Raw genomic sequence first — 24,597 nt, forward strand, 5'->3', positions numbered from 1 at the left:
GAGTTCACTCTGCAATGACTTTGAATCCTGTAAAGATCGGCACTCCTATGTTTTATTCCCATTCTCTTATCCTCTCCAACACAAGTTATACCGCTTCTATTTATGTCTTAGGATTTAAGTCCGAATTTACGTCTGGATTTAAGGAAGAGTCTGAATTCGGCCAGGCGCTACAAGCCTGACGCACGCCCCCACGCCCTGGCCCACAGCCCGCACCCAAAGCGCCCAGGCCCGGCTCAGCCGCCGCTCCGCCGCGCAGGCGCCCTGGCCGCGGCGCGGCCCAAATCTCGCGCTGCCTCGCTGCCGCTTCCCGGCCGGGGGAAGGAACTGACGCTGCCGAGCGCCGCCGCCGCCGGAGCAGGCCGGGCCGGGCCGCGCCGCGCCGCGCCGCTCGGGGAGGTGGAGTGAAGGTGGGGGGCTGCCGCGCGCGGTGCGGTGCGGTGCGGCGCGGCGCGGCGCTGGGCCCCGCGGCCCGGGCGGGTGTCGCCCGGTGTCGGGGCGGGCGTCGGAGGTGCGGGCGGGGCGCGGCGGGAGCCGCGGGGACCGTTAGTCAGCTGCGCGCTGCCCTCCCCTGCCCCTGCGCGTTATTCTGAGGCGGCCTGAAGCGCTGTGCGCGCCTCTGCGGGGCCTCTGGGCCGTTGCGGGGTGTTGAGGGGCCGGGTGGGCGGCCGGGGCTGGCCGGCATGTCGAGGGCCGTCGCGTTTCTCGGCCCGCGGTGTGGCGGGCCTGCGTGGGCGCCGCTGAGGGCCTGGCCGGGCGGTGCGGAGCACGAGTCGGTTTAGGGCCTGGGCTGTAATGGCTGTTGGAGTTTCGGTAAGGACTACGGGAACTTCTGTCTTGGGGAGGGGGTAGGGTTGTTTGTTTGTTTGTTTGTTTTAAGACAAAAACTCCTATTTTCTCCTAGCGTTTACACGTGATTTTGTTTCACTAAAATTAGGATGTAGATCAATCACCAGCAGCTCTCAGCTTGCTCTTTCTCTAGAGTAAGTGGGCTTACCCTTCTAACAAATACCGGGGTATATACCGTTACAGTTACAGGGGGTATATACCCCTGTAACTGACCGCACTAGCAAAACAGCTTTCTTCCGTTCTCCTCTAGCGTTGGCTTTGCACAGTCAGCAGAGTGGCAGGAGTATTTGCATGTGTAAGCATATATATCCTCGCTGCTGCAGTTTGGTGGGGACACCAAGTTGAGTCAAATATCCTTAAGCGAAACGCAAAAAATATGGAAAGTGTGATCCAAATGTTCTTGATGGAAGTTTTCTGTGCTCTGTTACATAGTCCTCCTTAACTTGTATGTTACGATAATTGCCTTTAGTAAATTGCTGTAGCCCAGATCATAAGCTGTAATGTCAAAATAACACCTGTCTGGTACTGTTGCATTAACATTGCTTGTCCCTAATGAACATTAGGACACTTATGATTCAGTTTAACTGTGCTAGGGAGACAAGGGCCCCTGTCCTATAGCTTCTCTCTCTGTCTCTCTTTCTTTTAACTCTTGGGAGAGGGAGAAGTCTATATTTGCCTGGTTGATGATGTAAAGTGCTTCCTCACCATTGAGGACAGGAAAAATACAGCTCAAGACAAAGAAACAAAAACTTATCAGGACAAGCAAAATGTAATTAGTTGTAGCTTAACAAGAGAGGCTGCTGACCTATATGGGAAAGGTTTTTGGGGGTGTTTAGTGGCCAGAGTGTCCTGACTGAGACCAAGCTATTTTGGCACAGTCCTTTGCAGCATATTAGTAGAGACTGCTGTAAGAATCTGAAGGTAATTGTTTCCTTTTGTAATATTCCTATGTAAATTTTATATCTTTTCTTCAGGGGAAGAGAGGAAGAATGAGATAAAACTTATCTTGTGGAGTCAGTTTTGGATAGGGATGGATTTGTTTTAGGGTGATACTGCTTACTTTACAAGATAGTATTTTGTATGACACTGATGGTCTCTGTCAGGTATAATATAGAAGTAATTACGCAGTGCTTTGAGAACTGCTAGCTTTGAAACAAATTTTGTTAAGTGTGTGTATGTGGTTTTTTTGTTTGTTTTGGTGTTTTTGAGACCAAATGCTGGCTCAAGTGTTGCAAGCTTTCAGGTAGTTTTCAGAGCAGGTGTTGATTGGCAGTAGAGACTCTGGCAAGCTAACATGCTCTGGCCTTCCTTATTTCTGTGGTAAAATATGGCTAAAAAAGGAAACTCTTTTCTGCTATTACTTTTCCAGTTCTTGGAATTATTGTGTGGAAATTGTGCCATTCATGGGAAGAAGAGAAAGGGCTTGGAAGAAATACTGATGCTATTTATAGAAGTGCCTTGGCATGTTGACAGCTGTGTACAGTAATCATGGTTTCTAAAACTGAGGAAGCAGTTCAGACTTCAGTGTGTTTGTTTTTTTTTTTTTTTTTAATTAATAGGAAAAGGTCTCTGAATAAAGTAGCTATCAGAACTGAAGAAGTGAAAAAAATCCCTTTTTGCTTTATTTCTTTCTTTTTGCAGTTTCAGAGTTGTGACCTAATCTTCATAGCTTTTATGAATTTGATACTGAGAACGTACGAAATTAAGAACAAGTGAGCTTATGCTCAAGCTTACTAATAAGAATTTCCCACACAGTCACAGCTTCTTTTTCTTTTTGCAAGTTATGGAAGAAGCCAGTGGTTCGGTGTAGCTGACTCCGAAGTTAGTGCACAGTTGTGCTCTTTTGCTTGAAAATATCCCCCCTAAGCCCACCTTGTAGTGGTGGTAATGTTAGCAACTGATATGCAGCAGACATTTTACAAACTCTGGATGTAGGTACTTCTGAGGTTCCGATTTATAAGTTATGGATGGAATTTTCTGCTGCATGATTTTGCCTCTCTATAGGTGTTCAACACCTACCTACATCAGCTGTGCTTCTCCTACACATGTTGCTCTTACCATCTTGCTGTCTCATAATAATATTCTCAGAACGCACAGATGGTTGTATGATGTTTCAGCAGAAGTTATCTGGCAAGGGGAAGACTAGAAATGATGCACTGAAAAGTGGGATATAGATGACTAAATGGCATCATGGGGAGATGTGCTTAATTGAGCAGTTCCAAACCATTTTTTGATTGTGGAGTTTGGTGGGCCTCCAAACACTAACATTAATATTATATGAAAAAGTGTTCTTTTGAAGTAATATGTATTTTATCAAAGGGTGGTAACCACTACCCTTTGATTGCGAACCACTTCTGTAAGGTTTTCCTTTTGGTGATTCTAAATTGGCTAAGTATTATCTGTGCACTTTTAGCCACTTTTTCTCAGAAGGGTGAAACAACACTGGAGGTCTTACATAATCTGTTTCCTTGGGGGTATTGGACTCAGCAGAGAGGAAATAAGTTTTCCAAATAATGCACTGTGAGCAAGAAGTCATATTTTTACTCAGATTAATAACTATGACATCATACCTATAAGTTAACAGGAATATAAAATAATTACATGCATACGAAACATATACATATAAGTAATTACAATACCTAATGTATATATTGTACTAATACAAAGTGATAGCACCCAAATAACAGTTTAGTTAGACTGAGAGAGATATTCTGTTAGGTATGTATCTGGGGTGAAAAACTTTGTGCCCTCTATACCTGTGCAAACCCCCTTTGGGAAATGTCTTAATAAAACAATTTATTAAAAATAAGCTTCATTCTGTTTCTTTGTTCATAACATTAGGTATTACAGAGCAAGATATATTTCTTCCATATATCTTATAGTTTCTAATTCTTCTATGTAATTTTTAAAGACAGAAAAGCTTCCTTGCTTAGAATTACCAAGTAGGTAAACCCTTGCCCCCTTGGCAGAGTCTTTTAGCATAGATAGAAGTGCTTCGCTGAGGGTTAACATCATTGAGGTACTTGAAGTTCCCCTTGAAGTTAAGGGTGTTAGCCTGAGATTTCTAGCTTATCAGGTTTCTAATACTGTTGTATTTCTAACGTGCTCTAGAAAAAATGCTGTTCGAGTTGGAGGCAGTGTATTCCTGCATTTTTAATGGTTTACAATTCCATTGCCACCTAACCTTTGCAATGATGTTCAAGGTGGCATCTTTATTTCTGACTGGTCAAGCTCGCAGTTATAAAGTTCAAATCAGAAACCATACAGTATAAACAATATAAGCATCCGTCCAATTGAGGATGCAGCTTTCTCTCTCATTCCATTCTGTGATGTTATTTCCATCTAGCACCTTTAGTTCAAAATAGGTGGAGTGCAGAAAGAGGAGAGAGAGGAAAGAGAGCAGCAGAATACAGATCCTGAACTTCAGGAGAACAGAGTTTGGCTTATCCGGGGAACTGGTGGCAGGATCCTATGAGAGGCAGCTCTGAAGGTCAGAGGAGCTCGGGAAAGCAGGCAGAACTATAAGCACTACATCTTACACTTGCAAGAACTCAGGAGACTAGCTCGATGTACTGGAAGACTGGCTTGGCTAAACGGGGAGCTGCAGTGCAAAAAGGCAGCAGGCAGAAGGCAGAAGCAGGAACAGACTACAAAGGAAGAATTTAGAAGTACTGCCTGGGTATACAGAGGTGGTGTTAGAAAAGCAAAGCTTGACTAGAGTTGAAACTTGCAAGGGATGTCAAGGGCAGCAAGAAGAGCTTCTGCTGCTACGTTAGTAATAATAGATTGAACGTAGAAAGCATAGATGCTTTCAGGGTGCCAAGAGAGCTGGCCAGCGTCCTTGCAGGGTTGCTCTCTGTGACCTTTGAAAGATTCAGGAGTATGGGGGAGGTCCACAGTGACTGGAGAAGTTCAAATGTTGACCTCTCTTCAAAAAAGGCAAGAAGGTCAACCTGAGGAACAGCAAGCCTGTCAACCTCACTTCAGTCTCTGGGAAAACCATAGAGCAAATTCACTTTGAGCATATTTCACTGAGGATGGATGATGGAGGAGGACAGTTTAGATGGTCTTTAAATTCATTAATTTCCACTGATTTATTTGTTGCGTTCTAAATATCCTGTAGAGGTTTGGTATAGACTGATTTAAATTGGAGAACTGTTCCTAATATGAAAGAATGCATTTACAGTGTGCCTGGAATAACTCATTTTTGCTGCTTATGAAGGTAGTGTATGTGCTCCTAATGATCTCCTACTGTTTCTCCTTTTCATTTAAATAATAAAAGATTACTTGTCAGCTGATAATGTATAATTCTAGTGTATAATTTAAAAAAAAAAAAAAAACTACCCAAGTGGGAACCTTTCGTTATACTGCTGGTTGTTACATAACTCTGGAGGGGGTCCCAGGCTCTGTGTGGCACAATATGTATATACAGATAGGTTGAATGTGTCCAGACCCACTGGACATGCTCAACAGATTTAGATATGCCCCCGTTTTTTTGCTGTGTTGATCCTTTTTCCTTTTCAAAATAGCAAGATTTTATTTCTAGTTTAAGGTATGTTGATTTATTATGTGGATACCTACCTGTCTCAAATGTAATGAAATATTTTTTTACTCTTTTCATTGCAAACCCATACCTGTATCATCTTGGATGGAGTTAACTTGTTTATACCTACAGATTTTCAGAAATGTAATTCACGAGTAGTTATACTCTGCCAGTATAACTGCCAAGAATTTTATGTTCTTTGAGGCGCTAACTATTATCTTTGAAATTTCCTGCTGTGAGTGGAATTTGTTCTGGCATGTAGTGCATTTGCTTGTTTCCAAGTTTTGTCTTTTTCAAAATCAGTGACAAAATTCTTAATTCACCACATCAATAGCACGTCCTGAAGCTGGAGTACTCTGTGTATATGTGTTGCCTGAGTGGTTAATGCAAAGATTTAACATTTCAGTGAGTGCTAGGAGGTTTTTTTATTTATTTTTATTTTAAGGAAACCATCTCATGTGCCTAAAGGCGTATTTACACTCAACTGAAATGTTTGACTACTTGCCGTTTGCCATCAGTTTCAGCAGTGTGTAACAAGTCAGGTTGATTTCTGATCTCTCTCCAGTTTAGGTTCCTGTGTGCATGTGGCTGCCTGCGTATATTAACTTCCAGAGAAACTTGGAAAGCTCACAAAATTTGTTTTTTCTGTTAAGTGTTCCAGCCCCTAAATACATTTACCACTTACAGTATCACCCAGACTTTTGTTTGTTTTACTTCTGGTTTTACATGAAATATTTGTAAAATTTGCACAAGTTTATTTTTTAAATCATGTTTCAGCAGCTCTGAATATTCCTCCTGAGCTGTCCTGTTTTGAAGTAAATGAAGGCATAAAAATAGCCTGAAGGGTAAATGCTCTCAAAGCGTGCATATGGCTGTGCTGTGTGGAACTACATATTTGGTCCAGATTTGAGAATTAGTAATGACCTGTTCTTCACACAAGAGCAATAGGAATTCAGCATTTTTTAGGTTTCAGCCTGTAAAGTAAGATGCTGCAGTGGACTTTGGAGGGGGAAAATGCATCAGTGTTTTGTTTCTGTGTTAACTACAGCATGAATTAATGGATTATGGAAGAATCTTGAGTTTTCATCTCTATATATAGACTTCAGGACAGCTGTTTTAACTTTTTCAGGTGTCTTTTTTAGCTACCTGCAGCCTGAAGACTGTGTTTATTCTCTGCCTGCATTATTTAATGCAGTAACTTTCAACTCCTTTTGATTTGCAGGCCCCTAAAATTTCAAAGAAATTATATATCCCTCTAGAAATGCGAATATGTGAGTTGCTGTCTGGTGTATATAAACTTTCTTTTCTTTGAGGTTACAAACTCTTTAGAAGTAGTTATAAGCTCTTGGGGTTGATGGACCACAGTTTGAAAATCACTGCTTTAATGCTTACATATGCTGTTAAGTGCGAAATAAATCTTGAGTACTTTTTTCTGCAAATAACATACTTTATTGCCTAATCTTAAGCCTTTTTTTTAATCTCTCTTGCAGAGTATGAGTTAGTGTCATGTGACAGAGCCAAAAATGTCAGACGATATCAAGAAACGGTTCGAGTTTCCCAATACACTTATTCAATCACAGGTAATTGATTTTTCTTTTTTCCTTTTTTATGTTAAACAAACAGAATTGTCTGTGAAACCTTTGTCCCAAGGCCTACTGTCTGGCTGGATAAAGATGGTAAGGAAGCCGTTTTCTTTTTGCCCCAAAGCCAGGAAACTATAAAGGTGGGGTATTTTGAAGTTGCAAAGAATAGCTGATTGTACCGGCTGTGTAATCCAGACATTGGACGTAACTGCTCATCACTGGAAGGATTCTACTTTGCATAAAAATGGGGAACTTTCCAGGATTGAAAGGTTTAAGTGATACCAAATGCTTTTCACTGAACCTGTAATCTTGAGAGAAACCAGGGGTTACCAGTGTCATGGGTTGAGACGATGCTTTGCAAAACTGTCTTTAGAATGCATCTGTTTTTCTTCTCTGTGGTGAGAGCTAATGATGGCCTGTATTTTTGTCAGTCCTCAAAGAATAACTATGTAGAGCTCCACTTTGATCAGCAGACTGAACTCCTTTATTTTCAGATCCATACACTGGCTCCCCATCATATCTATCTGAAACCTTCGCATGTAAATTAAGTATTTGTCTTAATACTTTTACTGGACAGTAAGGAAGAGAGCACTTTCCTGCTTCGGACATTCCTCTTTTTTCAGCATTAGAAACGTGTCTCTTGAGCTGTAAGATCATAGCTAACTTCTCTTACTTTCTGCCTCTTCCTGTTTGTTTTAATCTTTGTCCTTACTTGCCTCAAAAACTGTATGCCATGAAATGTATTCTGAATTCAGGGTAGTACTTGTAGCCATTTGTTTGACGGAGGAAGTTGATGCGAACTGTGCAACCTGGTGCCTTTTCACTTCACCTGAAGCTGTGCTGATATACAATAATGCAGTCTGAAAGAGAGACACAGAGATCCCCTTGTGTTCAGCTTGGTATTTAGAAGAGGATGGCTTGCCTCTGGAAGCTACAGTTCACCCAAACTCTAGCAAAATGTCTTGTAGTCATAATGAGTTCGCATCATCTCATTTTATGGGTAGGATTTGCCGTCTTTGAACCGTTCAGTTTTCAGTGTAGAAAAACGTCTAGTGTTGCAAGGGGTGCACGTACTGCTAAAATCTTTTTTGGCCTGCCACTACAGCTGCTCATCATTAAGGGCCACTGGTACTGGGTTTTGTGTTGTGCTTTGATTATTTCACTAGCTTCCATTTCTTTTCTCTGGCCTCTCAAAAGCATGCCATAATCTTTAAACCTTCATCAGGTCAGGATTTGACTTCGTAAGGGACCTCGTCTCTGTTTCGAATCAGCCAAGACATCTGCTCTATGAGACATGTAACTTAAGAGGCAGGGATCCATGAAGTTAGGGTATTGAGAATAGTTCTGTAGGTCTAAAGGTTTTACTGATGAATCAAGTTCTTGGAGCACAGTAGGCTAATCTACAGTCTTTCTTTCGAGTATAGCTTACAGCAAAAGCCTCTCTGTTGATAAGCTTTTTTTCCCCAATGTAATGAACATGTTTTTAAGGATGCAGATGTGAGTTTATTTCTGAAATCCCTTACGAGCAGAAAAAAGAAAACTCATAGAAGATTTGCATATAAGTGCTCTAAAATAAATCTAATCTGGGTTGGGAGCTTGCGGCTGCTCTTGTGATGGGGTAGCTGCAGAGAAACAGAAATATCTGACTTTGTCCCTTTATTCTCGTTCATTTTTCACAACAGCAAGATGCCCAGAGAGTAAGCTATCTGATGCTTTTATTTTTTTATTTTTTAGCCACATATATCAGAATATGTATCCAAACCTTTGAAAAGAATAATCCTTGTAGTCTAGGAATGTTCATAGTGTCATCTTTTCTGGAAATGTAAATTATTATCTGAAAGTGCCACTGCTTATTGTGTCCAGCTAGCAGCTGGTATTTAAAGGAAAGTAAATAAACGCTGAGGGAGAAGGAACCTGAAAACATTTAAAACAATCTATGTTCCTGTCTCTTTACACACTAACAAAACAGAAATGCTCACTTGGGTGGTTTTTTTTTTTTTGTTTGTCTTGTTGGCTTCCCAGTTTCCCTTTGCCTGCTTTAAGGTGTTAGAGATGACTCAGAAAACCAAAGCCTCAATTCAAACCCGTTGAGGCTTTTGAGACTGTTTCAGTATTTCAGTCCACGTTTACCTTTTTAAAAGCAGACTGAGGAAATTAGATATTCCTTCTATTAAAATAGAATTTAAAAATTTAATCTTATATCTCAAATGTAAATATAAGTTTTTTTTAAGCCCTGCTTGAGGAACAGCATTTTTTTGGAGGACCTTGGAAATTTAGGTATGAATCTTATTTCATGATCTCTTTGACACGATAAAGCTTATAAGGAATACAGTTTAAATCAAATGCTTGTTTAAAGTAAATGAAGCATTTCTGGCAGTAAATATGCAGTCAGATATGCAAAGTACTTAAGAGTATATTTGTGGTCAGCATTCTACTGAAGTGCTGCAAAACTTTGGGCAAGTTGCTTAACTTTGGGCAAGCTGCTCAGCTGTGCTCTGTTTTACTTCTCTTGCTTCCTGTGCCTTGTATAGTGAAGGATACAGTAACTGCCAGTGCATGTAAGTACACTGAGATCTGTATGATAATGGAGCTTTATATATCTGTTAAAGCTAATATGCAGGAATGGCAGATAATTTAATGTATGTATCTGGTCCTAATCTTAAAAGAGGTTCTGGACACAGACGCCCTTATATTTATGTGGTGCCCTGTGGAGGCTTGCTTCCCTTGTAGAGCAAGGATAACAGTAAAAGGTGAAATGGCAGCATTATGGAGATATTTGGCCCTAAAATACACTTCAGCCTCCGGAACAGTAAGTTTGCTGTTGTTTCTAGTTCTTGCATCGGTATCTCCCTTAGCTATCCTGTCAGTACAACAACAGGATAAAGTCTTCCTAACGGAGATGTGAAAAATGATGCTTGATCTGTATGTGTTTTTATTTCTTTTTCTCTTGTAGGCGGTGGCTCATCTGATTGCTGCAGTACTGAAAGAAAATGTTTCTTCAGAGAAGATAAGACAGGCCTCTGACCAGGTCTGTGCCATTCTTTCAGTTCTGTCTCTTCTTTTCTGTCCATAGCTGCTTACATTTTTCTGTGGATTTCCATTCTCCAGTGTGCTATTTTAATAAATCCTGAAAGTTCGGTAAGGTACTCAGCAGTATGTTTCTGGGTATGCAAGTGGACACTGCAAGTCTCTGGGATCAGAAAAGTAGTTTTACTTCTATGCAGACTGGGTATCAGACTGGGGAATACGAACATCTAGCTATACTCAGTTGAAGAGTTTTATTTGGGTATATTTGCCTTACAGCGAGTGAAGATTCTGACACATGGTGAGCCGTTTGAGTAGAAAAATCTTTTACATTCCTACCAAAATTCCAAAAGGTACTGGATTTCAGATATCAGTATTGATGTTTGTTCTTGCTTGTGTCATGCTTGACCATTCTGATAGCCTTCTCTGATGGAATGACTGGCTGATGAGGGTAGATGAGGGCAGAGCAGGGGATGCTGTCTGCCTGGACTTCAGCAAGGCTCCCGACACTGTCGCCCATCACATCCTCCTAGGGAAACTCAGGAAGCGTGGGCTGGATGAGTGGAGAGTGAGGTGGCTTGACAACTGGCTGGACGGCAGAGCTCGGAGGGCTGTGGTCAGCTGCGCAGAGTCCAGTGGGAGGCCTGTAGCTCGCGGTGTCCCCCAGGGGTCAGTGCTGGGCCCAGTCTTGTTCAGTGCATTCATCGGTGACCTGGAGGAAGGCGCAGAGTGCGCCCTCAGCAAGTTGGCTGATGACACTAAACTGGGAGGAGTGGCTGACACACCAGGGGGCTGTGCTGCCATTCCGAGGGACGTGGACAGGCTGGAGAGCCGGGCGCAGAGGAGCCTCATGGAGTTCAGCAAAGGCAAGGGCAGGGTCCTGCACCTAGGCAGCAATAACCCCATGCCCCAGTCCAGGCTGGGGGTTGACCTGCTGGAAAGCAGCTCTGCAGAGCAGGCCCAGAGAGTCCTGGTGGACGACAAGTTGAGCATGAGGCAGCAGGGTGCCCTTGTGGCCAAGAAGGCCAAGGGTCTCCTGGGCTGCAATAGGAAGAGTGTCGCCAGGAGGTCAAGGGAGCAGATCCTGCCCCTCTACTCATGGGGAGGGGAGGCCTCACCTGGAGTGCTGTGTCCAGTGCTGGGCTGCCCAGTACAAGAGAGACATGGCACGACTGGAGAGAGTCTGGCGGAGGGCTATGCAGGTGATGAGGGGACTGGAGCATCTCTGCTCTGAAGAAAGGCTGCGAGAGCTGGGCCTGTTCACCCTGGAGAAGAGAAGACTGAGGGGCGATCTCATCAACGTGTCCAAGTATCTGAAGGGAGGGTGTCCAGAGGATGGGGCCAGTCTCTTCTCCGTGGTGCCCAGTGATAGGACAAGAGGCAGCGGACACAAACTGAGACATAGGAAGGTCCATGTGAATATAAGCAATAACTTCTGTGCTGTGAGGGTGACAGAGCCCTGGAACGGGTTGCCCAGAGAGGTAGTGGAGTCTCCTTCCCTGGAGACATTCAAAACCCGTCTGGATGTGATCCTGGGAAATATGCTCTAGAGGTCCCTGGGAGAGCAGGGGAGTTGGACTAGATGATCTCCGGGGGTCCCTTCCAACCTGAACCATTCTGTGATTCTGTAATTCTTTCATATTAGCCAAGTAGAGCTCACACTTCCTTTGGAGACAGTAGACTTGATGCAAGTGCATACTGTGCCGTTTAGTTTGGTCAAACAAAACGTACCAGCAAGTGGAGAGAACTGAGGGCTTCCTTCGAAGAACAGAGATGGCTTACCTCTGGATAACTCTTTGTGTACTGCCTGTACCTGTTTGCACTATGCCCTGCTGTAGATGTGATTCAGTTACAGAACAGTTCCTGAACTATGTCAAATTACAGTCTTAATTTTTTAAAGTAACTAAAATTACTGCCAACTTACCTGAATAGGCCAAATTGCAAAATTCTTATTGTTCCTTCGAGACTGCTCTCTGTGCTGCTGGGATAAGCAACTGGGGACAGGAGACATGGGACCTGTCCTCAGGAAGGCCTTTCTTTGGTCACAACTGAGATCTCTAGCTTCCTCCTTTTTGCTTTATAAGACTTCAAAAGTTGTTGAGTAGGTTTTTACTTAAAATAGTGTTTGAGATGAACACAGAGAAATCCATGTCAGCCTTCTCATTACTTATTTCTTCTTTTGATTTCAGACTCCAGCTCTCAACTTGCTCTGGGAAAAGTGCTGCAGTGAGAATGTGGCCCTGCGAACAGCCTGCTCTGAAGGATTGGTGGCACTTGTTGCAGAGAAACATGCTGATCTCAGCTATGTTCTTCATGGAGCTCTCAACCTAATTCCCTCAGCCAGGTAGTGTGTGTTTGCTGGATTCTGTGCCTTTTGTCAACTGGTCATTCCTTTTCCCCTTGCAAATGCAGTGGAAGAGGTGCAGCTCTGTGGATGACAGCATCTTCAGACCAGCCCTGGCATTAAGGACTAACTGTACCTTGCCCCTCTGCTGGATACTGCTTCCATCACAGCAGTGGCATTGTGAGTCTACCTCTTGAGATAAGAATTCGTAGACCATTCTGTCATGAAAGCTGAAACTGGTAGTAGTTTAGGCTAATGCTCTGAACTTTGAACTGTATCACCTCAGAAATCAATATGCTGCCTAGTTTTGCTGCCCCTTTCATGAGAAAGGGGAAAGAAAACGGCAGTGACTTCCATCATGGTATGGAAGGAGGGGAGTAACTTCCTTAGCAGCCCAAATCACCAGCTGGTCACATGGAGTCATCATAAGGCACTGGGTGAAGGTTAGGGATGCTTGGTTTGTTCCCGTCTTTGCTAACGAGTAAATCACTTTACCTAACTCTGAAGCTATTTCCTCTTACAAAATGTTACAGATATGATGCCAACATCTCGCATTGGTGTTTTAAGTTAGATTGCCTTTGCAACATGCTGAGAGAATGCAAACTGTTGTGGATAAAAACAGTATGCGTAATAAAACTTAAGAATGGGAAGCCAGATGATGTTTTGGGAAGATGCTTCCATTCAGGTTCTCCTTGGTGTATGTTTCTATCTCTCTTCAGACTTTTGGCAGATGTATGGGTTGCAGTCATAAGCCTTTGTATTCCTTGCCTAAAGAATGGTAATGTCCTTTCTTAGGCATGGCTGGTAATTAATGCTGCATCTGCTAAGTATTATGCTGGGGGGACCTCAGCGTAAAAGTTGTAGGAACCATGCCATTCAAGACGTGTTTTTCACTCCTAACCTTCATACAGTTAGTTTTAGGCTGAGGTTTCTCATGATCAATCTGAGCCAGTGAAACTCTAGTGAAACACTTCTGAAGAAGTCAGATCTTAATAAAAAATTCTATTTCTGTCCTTGTGACTGGCTTGTTCAGAGCTGAGTTTGGGTTAAGATCTTGTCCTGATCATGCTGACTCTATGCTGAATTTACAATATTTGGATCCATAGGAAAGTTTTTGTAAATATATGTATTTTTTATAGTAATTTCTTTGGAGGACAGTAGTCTGCAGGACAAAATTCAGTTAGTTCAATGTGGGGTCAAGGGAAGAATTGTTGACAAGAAGTTAAACCTCTGCTTTAGATGATGAGAATCTGAATCCTATGGCATAAATTGGAGGGAAGGTTTCATTAGCTGTGGCGCACAGACTAAGAAGAAAGTGAAATTCCTGTTCAGCCAAGCATTTGTTGCAGGTTCAGCAATTTTCAGGGAGATGTAATTGTAATGTTAATGCAATTTTGTACTTCAGGAAAAAGAAAGTGTAAAGCAGAGTATTCAAGATTGAGTTAACCTTCAAAACAAACTTGTGGTATAGCAGTTATGGTAAAGGGCTTGGCTCTATCCCAGTTCCCACACCATTATCAGCTTTTTGCTTGCGAAACAGATCCACGTGTGAGACCAACATCATGTTGGCTGCTATGGTAAATGCCGGCTGTGCTGGTAAATCACCCAGGAACCTTTCATGCCTATGTTTTTGGCATTTCTGCTCAAGCTGCCACAATTCAAACCGCATCCACTATGGATTGCAAAGCAGAGTTTATATAGCTTAACCACAAAGGACCCTGAGTTTGAAATGTCTGTAGCCCCAGGATTTGATTAGCCTAACAGCTTCTGATTGGTTCATTTCAGTGCTGATGCATTTTTTTGACTCTTGGAACCTTAGCCAGCTGTTCCTTCATTCTATTCCCTGCCAAGTTTTCATTCAGATTTGCTTTGGGGATTTGGACTGCTGTGTGCACCAGTGTCTTTAAAAGAAAGTAAACATATTTGCAGCCAAAAGAAAGACATATGCAACTGCTGAGCTCCATTCAGTACAGGATGGAGCTGGGTGAGTGTTTTATTCAAACAGCACTTTTTTGTGTTCTTGCTTCCCTCCCTTCTCTGTTATGATGAATTCAGCAAGGGCTTCATACACCTTTTTTTTGGTGTGTGTGTGTGTGTCAGATGTATCAAATTCTGTGAAAGATAAGTTGTGTCGCCGGGATGCACATCCAGCGCTTATCTGAGTTGATGGTGTTGCCGTTCACGCTATCTACTTATTACGCAAACAAAAAATGTTCTTGTCTATGGCTCACCATCCATATTTGGTTTCTTATAGTCCGTATTCGGTTTCTTTTGAGGCTTCTGGAGTCTAAACTTTGGGGAATGTCTTGAGGAATATTTTTCATCTCGGTATGATGACGGTATGATTTCCTCTGCTGGTAGAAATCATCATAGGCCTTTTGTGTTTTAGCAGAAAGAAAAATTCCATGGAAATAAGAAAAATCTTTTAACCGTATTCTGTCAGCATTGATCTGGTCAGTGTTTTCCAGCACTGTTTGCAAGAGTATGGAAAAGACAATAATGGATGAGCATAAATAATCAAGTTAGCCTATTTAAAAAGTGAAATAATGAAATTATTGTAATCTTTAAGGAATTAATGCCTGAACTATATTTATGTATTATATTCTTAAAATACTTTTCTCACCTGAGCGTTTTCTCCTGCAGAGGGAGCAGATCTTGGCGATATGTCATGTCAATGTGTGGTGTTAGTTAGGAGCTGAATGCAAAGCCAAAAACAGTTCTTCTCCCCTTGCATCTCATCTGAGTGTTAGGTCCAGAAATACTGGAATTCCAGAAAAATGAGGCCTAATTTCTAACTGTGTTTTATTGCTTGTTTTCTCTCACTTCATAGTTACTCTATAGAAATTGGGGGATATGCTGTGAGATTTACCATTTAACTGGCTCTTTGTAGTCTTAAAATATCTAAAAGGTTAAATGTTTTTCCCCTTCTCTGTACACCCATCCATGTGTCTTTTGTTTGCTATATTAGGGACAGGAAACCTGCTGTAGTCCTCTTTTTTTGGTTGCTTGGCTACAGGACTCTGCCTAACCTTATTTTCTTGTGTAGTCATCTTTCAGTGTTTTGATGCTCAGGTGTCATGACAACCTGTAATTTTAGTGATTATAGGCACATCTAATAACCATATTCTAGCAGCATTGATCTGATCAGTGTTTTCTAGCACTGTTTGCAAAGGTATGGAAAAGACTAGCAAAAGGGAATTTACTTCTCTGCCTGCACCTGGAACATAGACCTAAACAGTTCATTGTGGGAAGATTCATTGTGGAATCTGTAGTCATTCTGTGGTGGACCCTACCAGCTTATGCTAGACATTCATTCTGGAAAGTCTGTCTGAAGGTGGTGATGAGTATAACAAAGATCTGAAAGTGAAAAGTGATGTTTGTTTATGTGTTCCCATTTTATTTGGGGAATGACATGAAGATACTGTAGCAAAGATGAGAATTTGGTGGAAGAAAATCATTCCACAAGTACATTTTCTGACCCTAATTTAATTGAAATCGGTGTTTAGAATATATTAAAACCTGAAAATCAGCTCTTCTCTGAATGCATGTGTGAGGGTAAACGTTCATCATAGTACACAGAAGTTTCAACCGTGCAACTGTCTACCAAAAGGAAGCAGCCAAATCCTCTACCCTGAAAATTACCTCCTCAGAGAGGACTTGGGTTATGAATGGACTTACGTGCATTTAGACTTTTAAGTGATAGCGCAAAATTTGAACAAATTTAAGTAACTTCTGTGTAAGAACACTGAGACTTTATGTAGGCTCTAGTAAAAGGAACTAACGAGTTTTCACACAAACGGGCTGAACCAGCATAAATACATCAGCACACCTCTCTCAGAGACAATGCTTGAAATGCTACCAGCTGCCTCTGATGGAGTAACAATATTTAATCTAAAAGAAAAATCACGTGGCTTGATATTTGTCACATACTTATGGCTTGATATTTATCAGATACTTCACAGAAAATTCAAAAATAAAGCAGGTGAAATATCATACAGGTATTGAATCACAACCCCATACTCATCTTTATCATCACTTTACCAAAAGAAAAGCAGACACGTGGATGAACAACTTGGCCAAAATTTTGGAGCCAGGTGTGAGGAGGTCCTTAAGGAGACGCTGAGTATTCTTAGGTGTCGGTTTTGTGCCTGGATTCCTCCTGTTATGAAAGAATCAACTAATGCAGCTCTGTATATAATGTATTTCTTTTTGCCAACAGGAATGTGCATGGTTTGGTAAAAACTATTTGGAAATTATTACAAATGCAAACCCTTCACCTGGGAAAAGATGGAGATGAGGCTGTTTGGAATTTGTATGCAATCAGGTGAGTTTCACATCAATTTTATGTAGATATCCTCATAACTTCTCGTCTAATTTCCAGCAAAAATACAGTGTTGATACTGGTCTGTGGCCCCCCCCCCCTTTTTTTTTTTTTTTTTGTAATTTTGAGCCCGCTAACCAATATTGCCAAAATTTGGCAGTAGAGTAGTTGAGGTTCAAGAGATGCAAAGTCCTACAAGCTTCATAGCAGGAAAAAGGTGTCCAGGTAGAAGACAAAGAACCTACCTGATGGGAAGGCTGCATTTTTGAACTTATCGCCTATTATCTTTATAAACGCCTAATTGTGGGGGAAGGCTGTTCTGCAGAGCTCAAGCCACTTTGAACACTAAACAACATCAGCCAGTAATCTCTTGTGGAAAAAAAGATCTTATTAGTCCCAGTCCTCACAAAACAAATCTAACTTATCATAGCCACAGCTAGGCAGGCTTGGAAAGTGTTAAAACAGACCTTAATGTACAGAGAATGAATGTTCTCTGGAGCTGTCTGTTCATTCCTTTGGGCAAGCAACAACAAATGAGACAATTTTAGCATTAAAGGCGGAGACTAATGTGAAACAAATAAATTTACCAGAATATATGATTGCCAATAACTTTGTGAGGTGTTTTGATGCATTTTTAATCTAGCTCTGTAACTGCTTCAAGGTCTTAGGATATTTAAGGATCTCACCAGACTAGGTCTGGAATACATCGAAGCTTCTTTCTTTTCATAACATGCTAAAACAAAACATGCTTTAGTTAACAAACCCAGTTTGCTGAGCTTCTTCTCTTTAAGAGAACTGCCAAATAACTTTGATGTATTTTTGGTTGAAAGTTTTAAGGAATTTTGTAGTACTACAGAGATGACATTGCCGCTAGAAGCTCAAAGAGGGATAACAGGAACAGGAAGGCTGTGTGAATGGGAAACAAATAAATCTGGGGACTTGTTCATATGCAGTAGCTGGATGATATGCTTGAATGTCCCTTTAATGACACTCCCTTTCACCTGTTTTTCCTTCTTTCTTTATGCTGTCAGAGTAAGGTTCCCTAAATGCTTTTACTCTTAAAGAGGCTGCTGTGTAAAAATGATTTCAAAATGCATCCAGAGCTAATGTAATGCATTCTACTAATGTAGAAGCTGCTTGTCATACAATAGCAGCCTTCGTAAAGGAAGATCTTGGCGATTCCAGCCAGCTCTACAGAAACTGTGAGTCAGTGTTGACTTTCATAGCCATCACTGTATCTTCTTCTGGAGAATATTCTAGCTCTGGTAGATGTCATGAACTTTTTAACGTTGCTTTTTATGCTGGTAAGAGCTATCAGTGTAGGAATGTTGTAGCTGTACTTGTTTAAGGATATAAAAGACTGATTTTGGTAAAGAGGGGGTCATGTCTTTAGATAGACAAAATAAAATAGTAAGGAATAGTGGAACAAACTTTGAGGAGCTTGATGCAGGACTTGCACTACTGAAATCCAGTGTACTTTTGTTTTTCTAGCCATATGAGTTCTTTTTACGAAGGTCAGGCCTTTACAGAAGTTTTAATTGAGAAGATAGGTATTGAAGAATAGTGAGATGGAACTCTTCTGGAAACGTTTTTCCTTTAGTAGTAAACAAACTATTTTTTTCAATCTTCTGGTGGAAGAGCCTAAGTTAAAGCAGCTTAATCCAGTCTCCATGTGAAAAGAGGATAGTAGGCTGTGGCTGGAATGTAGAAACAGCCCCTCCCCAGGTAGGCAAAAAAAGACCTTTTCTTGAAGAAAAATTACTGGTAGCATACAGGGACGGTGAATTTTGACATTTCAAAATGGTTTAAATTAATAGAGAACTGAAAATAAGCGTCACTCTTGCACTTGTCCTATACTCAGCCAGTGCTCACTTTTCTCCTTTTGCTTCTAATTCACTTTACTGAAGTGAGAAGTCAAATTAGCTGTTTGACTCCGTTTCAAATATCTAATAGGTCAAAGCCGTGTGACATGATCTTTCAGGTTGTAGTGTAAAAAGGGCATGTCTTCATTCAGTGACTTGATAGAACAATGAGAATTGTTATGTAACAAGTGCTATAGTGTGTTTCTAGTTATTATATTACACCTAGGGTTATTGCGAAGCAGTCATTAAAACTTAGTTTCTGAAAGAAAAATGAGATTAGTAACATCCTATTATAATTATTCATATAGGTGTCAACTCAGTGCGTAAGTGTTCCATAGAGAAATCAACAATGGAGAATTGAAAATGTTCTAAATTAGTTTGCTATTGTCATCTGTCTTAGGACGTTTTAAAAGCAATATTATGAGGTAATTAAAAATGTCTTTCATAAGTTAATTCTAGATAATAGTATATTTATAATATAGCTTCTCATTGTATAATGTTCTGAACAGTTTTTGGAAAGAAATGGGAGAAAATAGTGTCTTGTAATTCTGGGGATTTGTCTAGTTATTTTATCTGGTTTCTTTAGGGGAAGCTTCTGTAATTTTAATGCTATGATTCTCCACTTTCTAATCAACACTGGAAAATAGAGAAAGAATTCCCCCATTTTTACAAAACGCAAGAAGTGTACATTTGTCTCTGTCAAACTGGTAGAAAGCTGTGCCATGTTTGTCACTTAGTTTTGGGCTCCCCAGTCTCTTTTAGTAGGCTATTTAGCTCTCACTGGGTTTGGGAGGGAGAGGGGGAGCATTAGGTAGATAACAGTCATTTCAGATTTGAGCCGGGTGTTTCCCTGGCCTACGAATGTATGTATTATAAGCAAAGAGATAAAATGTAGAATTCTTACTACTAAACACATTTGTGATGCAAAAAATAATTATTTTTCACTATTTCCGTCTTGACCTATGTTTTGCTGTTTTGTTACTAAAGCTTTGGGGTGGGAGAATAATTGTAACAGGAAGTGTATGCAACCAATGCATTCATGAAGAATATGTAAAATTATGTGAAATAGGTTTTCAGCATTATCAGACCAGACTACAACTTTGGCTGTTCATTTTTACAGAAAGCCATTAACACCTGTTTTAATAAACTTATATTTTACATTATTCTTAATGATTCACCATGCGTGTTATTTTTGCCTAAAAATGCTGGAGAGCTGCACCTCCCTTGTCTTATTGACTTGCAACCGCCCCTCCGAAATCAAATCTCAGAGCAGGCAGAAATACTTTAAAAATGCATATTTGACGGAGTAAAGTGCTGTGCTGCGTTTCTGAAAGGGCCAGGGTCGTAGCTGTATACATGAAAATGCATGGTTGCTGCAGACACTGTTTCCTCATACAGAAAAAGCAATCTATCACTGAATTAATGATGTAAATGAAATAATAGCTCTCTTGTGTTCAGAGGTGTAACAAAAAGGTTAAGGTAAGTTAAAAGTAACTTCTGCTTCGTTGTTGCCTAGCATAAGGTTAATCTGTTTCCCTGGACGCTCATGAATTTACATAAAGATAGCTGAATGTAGTTGTTTATTTCACTTTATCGTAAACCTTTGCCAGTGGGATCAGTATAATAGCATTTTAATGTCATTTAAAGATGTGTGTGTTACAGTCTAAGCAAAGCACCGCTAACAGAGCGGTGGAAGACAAATTTCCATATACATATCTCATTTTTCCTACCACTATTAGCATTATCAAATGGAATTTGTGGGGGGGGGGGGGGGCTGCACATTTTCATGTTTTGTTATAAATCACTGTTCACTGTAGAGCGTAACAGATTTTTTTTGTTTTTGTTTTTGTTTTTTTTTTATCATAGAGTTCAGTGCAGTCACCTGAGTTTCAGAGGACACAAAATATCAGCAAAAAAGGCTTGTTTCTTCTGGACACTAAGCCATTTTAATTTTAGGTTTAGTGTGTTACATACTCCTACTTTACGAGAGTTCCACTGACTTCAGTGTCATAGCAGCATTTACATGACTAATACATTCCTCTAATTTGGAAAAGTAATTAGTTCTTGTAGCAAAGGCCTTGAAATAAGCAAGTGCTGTAACTTCGTATGGCTGTGCAGGACTGTGTTCTTTCAAGGTCGCAGCATGAAAGCTGAAAAATATTTCTATCTTGCTGCCCAAAAAATCATCTTGGTGGTCTACAGTACCAGAAGGTGAACACATTTCTGTGTGTCTTGCATGCTGTTGTGTCTTAGAAAGTCCAAATTGGGCATTGGCTTTAGCTTTTCCAGTCTTTGTACACAGTTCATAAGAGACTCCACAACTTTAGCAAAGGATTTACAGAATTAAGGAAAGTATGCATCATAAAGGCCATGTATGTAAGTAAACAAATTTTAGAGAAGTGAATGTGGGAAAAGCTGAACTAAAAGTGAGGGCAAGACCTGTAATATATATGCACAGTTTGTGGTCTTAGTTAATGTCTATTTTCTGAACATTCTGCAAATAGTCCATCACATTAGCCAGTTTTCTGAAAGTCCTTACTTCAAATTCTTTATCTGCTTGAACAGAAACACACCTTTTTGGAAGAAATACTGAGCAGAATTCAGAGCAAATTCTTCTAGTGCCTGATTTTTTTTCTTCAGTGAAAATTCATTCTCTTTTTCTAGTCTGAATTTGCAAGTTTCGAATCCTAGCTTCTGTTTCTTGTTTACTAGCTCGACAGGACTGTTATACTCCTTGACAGGTAGTATGAAATTTGTGCTCTCCATGAGGGTACTTAGACTGCTATGACGCTTATCTTTTAATCTAATCCTTGATAGCTGTGCTTACAATGAGATGTGTATTTTCCCAGTCCTTTAATTGTTCTTATGGGTGCCCTCTAGACTTTTCCAATTTTCTGAAAACCTACTTGAAGTATGGACAGTTTAGCCAGTAAATTCAAGAAAATGATTGTGGCTTTTACTTAGTCTGCTTATTATATGACATCTGGAGTGTTGCGTCCAGCCCCTGGTACAGGAAAGAAGTGATAAACTGGACTGAGATCAGTGGAGGGCTGCTAGGATTGTCAGAGGGCTGAAGCACATGCCCTAAGTAGATAGCCTGAGGAAGCTAGGCTTGTTCAGTTTGGAGAAGGGACAGCTTCTTGGAGACCTAACAGCAGCTGTCGGAGCACCGAAAAGAAGGTTATCAAGAGTGCAAAGCCAGGCTCTTTACTGAGGTGCTTGATGGAAGAATGATGGGCAGTGAGCCTATGTTGAAACAGAGGAGCTACTAGGGGAATATAAGGAAAAACATTTTGCTAAGAGCGCTGGAGCAGGTTGCCCAGAGAGCTAATGTAAATTTTCCCTACGTTGAATATAATGCTGAAATGAGTTCTCGTCTATAACTCTTGGAATAATCCCAGTCATAGGCAGCAGAAGACTTCAGCTCTGAGACTGAAATCTGCTTTGACTACTTTTTTTTTTTTTTTTCTTCCATACACATTAAGTGAGGGTGCTTGTCCTGCTTTCAAGAGTGATTTTGGCAATTCCAAACACTATTCCATTTAAAATTCTGTCTGTTAAAACAAGGATCATTAAGCACACAAAATTATATACTTGAAAGCTGCGAAATAGTTAGGAAGCTGGATTAATTATTTTTATATTTCTCTCCCCTTTCTGTCCATGTGATTCATTTTAAATGCTAAGATGGCACTGGCTTACAAACTGTTCAGTTAGTCTAGGCAGAAATCTAGACATCTCCTGAAGAGCTTGTCCAACTACTTTATTTCTAGTCCGTTCTCCTGGGTTATCTTAGCACAAGATCACCTCCAAATTTAACTTACTTTCTTATTGGCTGTCTGAATAGCTTGAAAGCTACTAATTAAAGTATTTTTATGAAGATTTATATACAGTATGTCAAAGTATTCTCTCTTTTAAAACTCATTAAAGAGGTGGCAGACATAAGAACAGAAGTCTGCCTATCACTTTCCATCGCTAAATTTCTTTCTGTCTTTAGGCGTAATAGCCTCTTAATAGGTCTCAGTTCCCGAAATCCATACAGGTGCTGATTTTTTTTCTTAATGTTTTTGTTCAGATGCTATTTTGCTCAGATTGCTATAGCAATATATTTTTGTTATTTGCTATGTTTAGACTTTCTTCAGAATCTCCAAGAAAGATCTCTGGTTATACTTCTGAGTCTCTGTAATGTACAGGTTCTAAAGTGTCTGTATATGGGATGACTTAGCATCAGTTTTCTTTACCTGATTTTAATGTATTCCTGAGAGTTCCATGCTATTTGTTTAAAGGCACAGTTGTCTTCATGCCTAATCAGAAATTACCTGAGTATGTTTTAGCCTTCTTCCTAACAAATTATGTTTATAAATATCCTCTGAGCTAAACCATCTGTCTCTATGCTGATGTCTTGAGCTCTGTAGTTACAGAATCACAGAATCACAGAATCGTTTAGGTTGGAAGGGACCTCTGGAGATCATCTAGTCCAACCTCCCTGCTCAAGCAGGGTCACCTAGAGCATATTGCCCAGGATCACATCCAGACGGGTTTTGAATATCTCCAGCGAAGGAGACTCCACTACCTCTCTGGGCAACCTGTTCCAATGCTCTGTCACCCTCACAGTGAAGAAGTTTTTTCTCAGGTTCAGATGGAACTGCCTGTGCTTCAGTTTCTGCCCATTGCCTCTTGTCCTGTTGCTGGGCACCACAGAGAAGAGGCTGGCCTCATCCTCTCGACACTCCCCCTTCAGATACTTGTACACGTTGACGAGATCCCCTCTCAATCTTCTCTTCTCCAGGCTGAACAGGCCCAGCTCTTGCAGTCTTTCTTCATAGGAGAGGTGCTCCAGCCCTCTAATCATCTTGGTAGCCCTCCGCTGGACTCTCTCCAGGAGTGCCATGTCTCTCTTGTACTGGGGAGCCCAGCACTGGACACAGTACTCCAGGTGAGGCCTCCCCAGGGCTGAGGAGAGGGGCAGGATCACCTCCCTCGTCCTGCTGGCAACACTCTGCCTAATGCACCCCAGGAGACCATTGGCCTTCTTGGCCACAAGGGCACACTGCTGCCTCATGCTCAACTTGTTGTCCACCAGCACTCCCAGGTCCTTCTCGGCAGAGCTACTTTCCAACAGGTCAACCCCCAGCCTGTAGTGGTGCAGGGGATTATTCCTGCCTGGGTGCAGGACCTTGCACTTGCCTTTGTTGAACTTCATGAGGTTCCTCTCCGCCCACCTCTCCAGCCTGTCCAGGTCCCTCTGAATGGCAGCACAGTCTTCTGGTGTGTTAGCCTCTCCCCCCAGTTTAGTATCATCAGCAAACTTGCTGAGGGTGCACTCTGTCCCTTCCTCCAGGTCATTGATGAATACATTGAACAAGACTGGGCCCAGGACTGACCCCTGGGGGACACCACTAGCCACAGGCCTCCCACTTGACTCTGCGCCATTCACCACAACCCTCTGCGCTCGGCCATCCAGCCAGTTCTCAAGCCACCTCACTCTCCACTCATCTAGCCCACACTTCCTGAGCTTACCTAGGAGGATGTGATGGGAGACAGTGTCAAAAGCCTTGCTGAAGTCCAGAAAGACAACATCCACTGCTCTGCCCTCATCTACCCAGCCAGTCATTCCGTCATAGAAGGCTATCAGATTGGTCAAGCATGATTTCCCTTTGGTGAATCCATGCTGACTACTCCTGATCACCTTCTTGTCCTCCACGTGCTTAGTGATGACCTTCAGGAGGAGCTGTTCCATCACCTTGCCAGGGAAGGAGGTGAGGCTGACAGGCCTGGAGTTTCCTGGCTCCTCCTGCTTGCCCTTTTTGAAGACTGGCGTGACACTGGCTTTCTTCCAGTCCTCAGGCACCTCTCCTGATCTCCAGGACCTTTCAAAGACGATGGAGAGTGGCCTAGCGATAACATCCGCCAGCTCCCTCAGCACTCGTGGGTGCATCCCATCGGGGCCCATGGATTTATGGATGTCAAGTTATGTCTCCCTCAGTAAATAAAAGCTATCTCTTGGTGCCTAAGAGCATATTAATAAAACTTTTTGCTTTGTGGATCTCCTTCAGTGGCAAACTTTTGTAAGTCAG

At 41.4% G+C, this 24,597-nt stretch overlaps 1 protein-coding gene across 3 annotated transcripts in view; it reads left to right on the plus strand.

The window, feature by feature from the left end:
- Positions 1 to 244: 244 nt before the first annotated feature.
- Positions 245 to 24,597, plus strand: part of FOCAD (focadhesin) — a 131,792-nt gene continuing 107,439 nt past the window's right edge. The window contains exons 1-5 of one of the 3 annotated variants that reach the window (XM_068929137.1): positions 245 to 407; positions 6,880 to 6,969; positions 9,926 to 10,000; positions 12,186 to 12,340; positions 16,560 to 16,664. In XM_068929137.1, the coding sequence (XP_068785238.1) occupies positions 6,913 to 6,969; positions 9,926 to 10,000; positions 12,186 to 12,340; positions 16,560 to 16,664 (392 nt within the window). In that variant the 5' untranslated portion in view covers positions 245 to 407; positions 6,880 to 6,912. Of the gene's footprint in view, positions 408 to 518; positions 811 to 6,879; positions 6,970 to 9,925; positions 10,001 to 12,185; positions 12,521 to 16,559; positions 16,665 to 24,597 lie in introns of those variants that run through there. The other 2 variants (XM_068929139.1, XM_068929138.1) reach the window with 2 other exon arrangements.

Source organism: Struthio camelus, chromosome Z, assembly GCF_040807025.1.
Source record: "Struthio camelus isolate bStrCam1 chromosome Z, bStrCam1.hap1, whole genome shotgun sequence".
In the NCBI taxonomy this organism is placed as follows: Eukaryota; Metazoa; Chordata; class Aves; order Struthioniformes; family Struthionidae; genus Struthio; species Struthio camelus.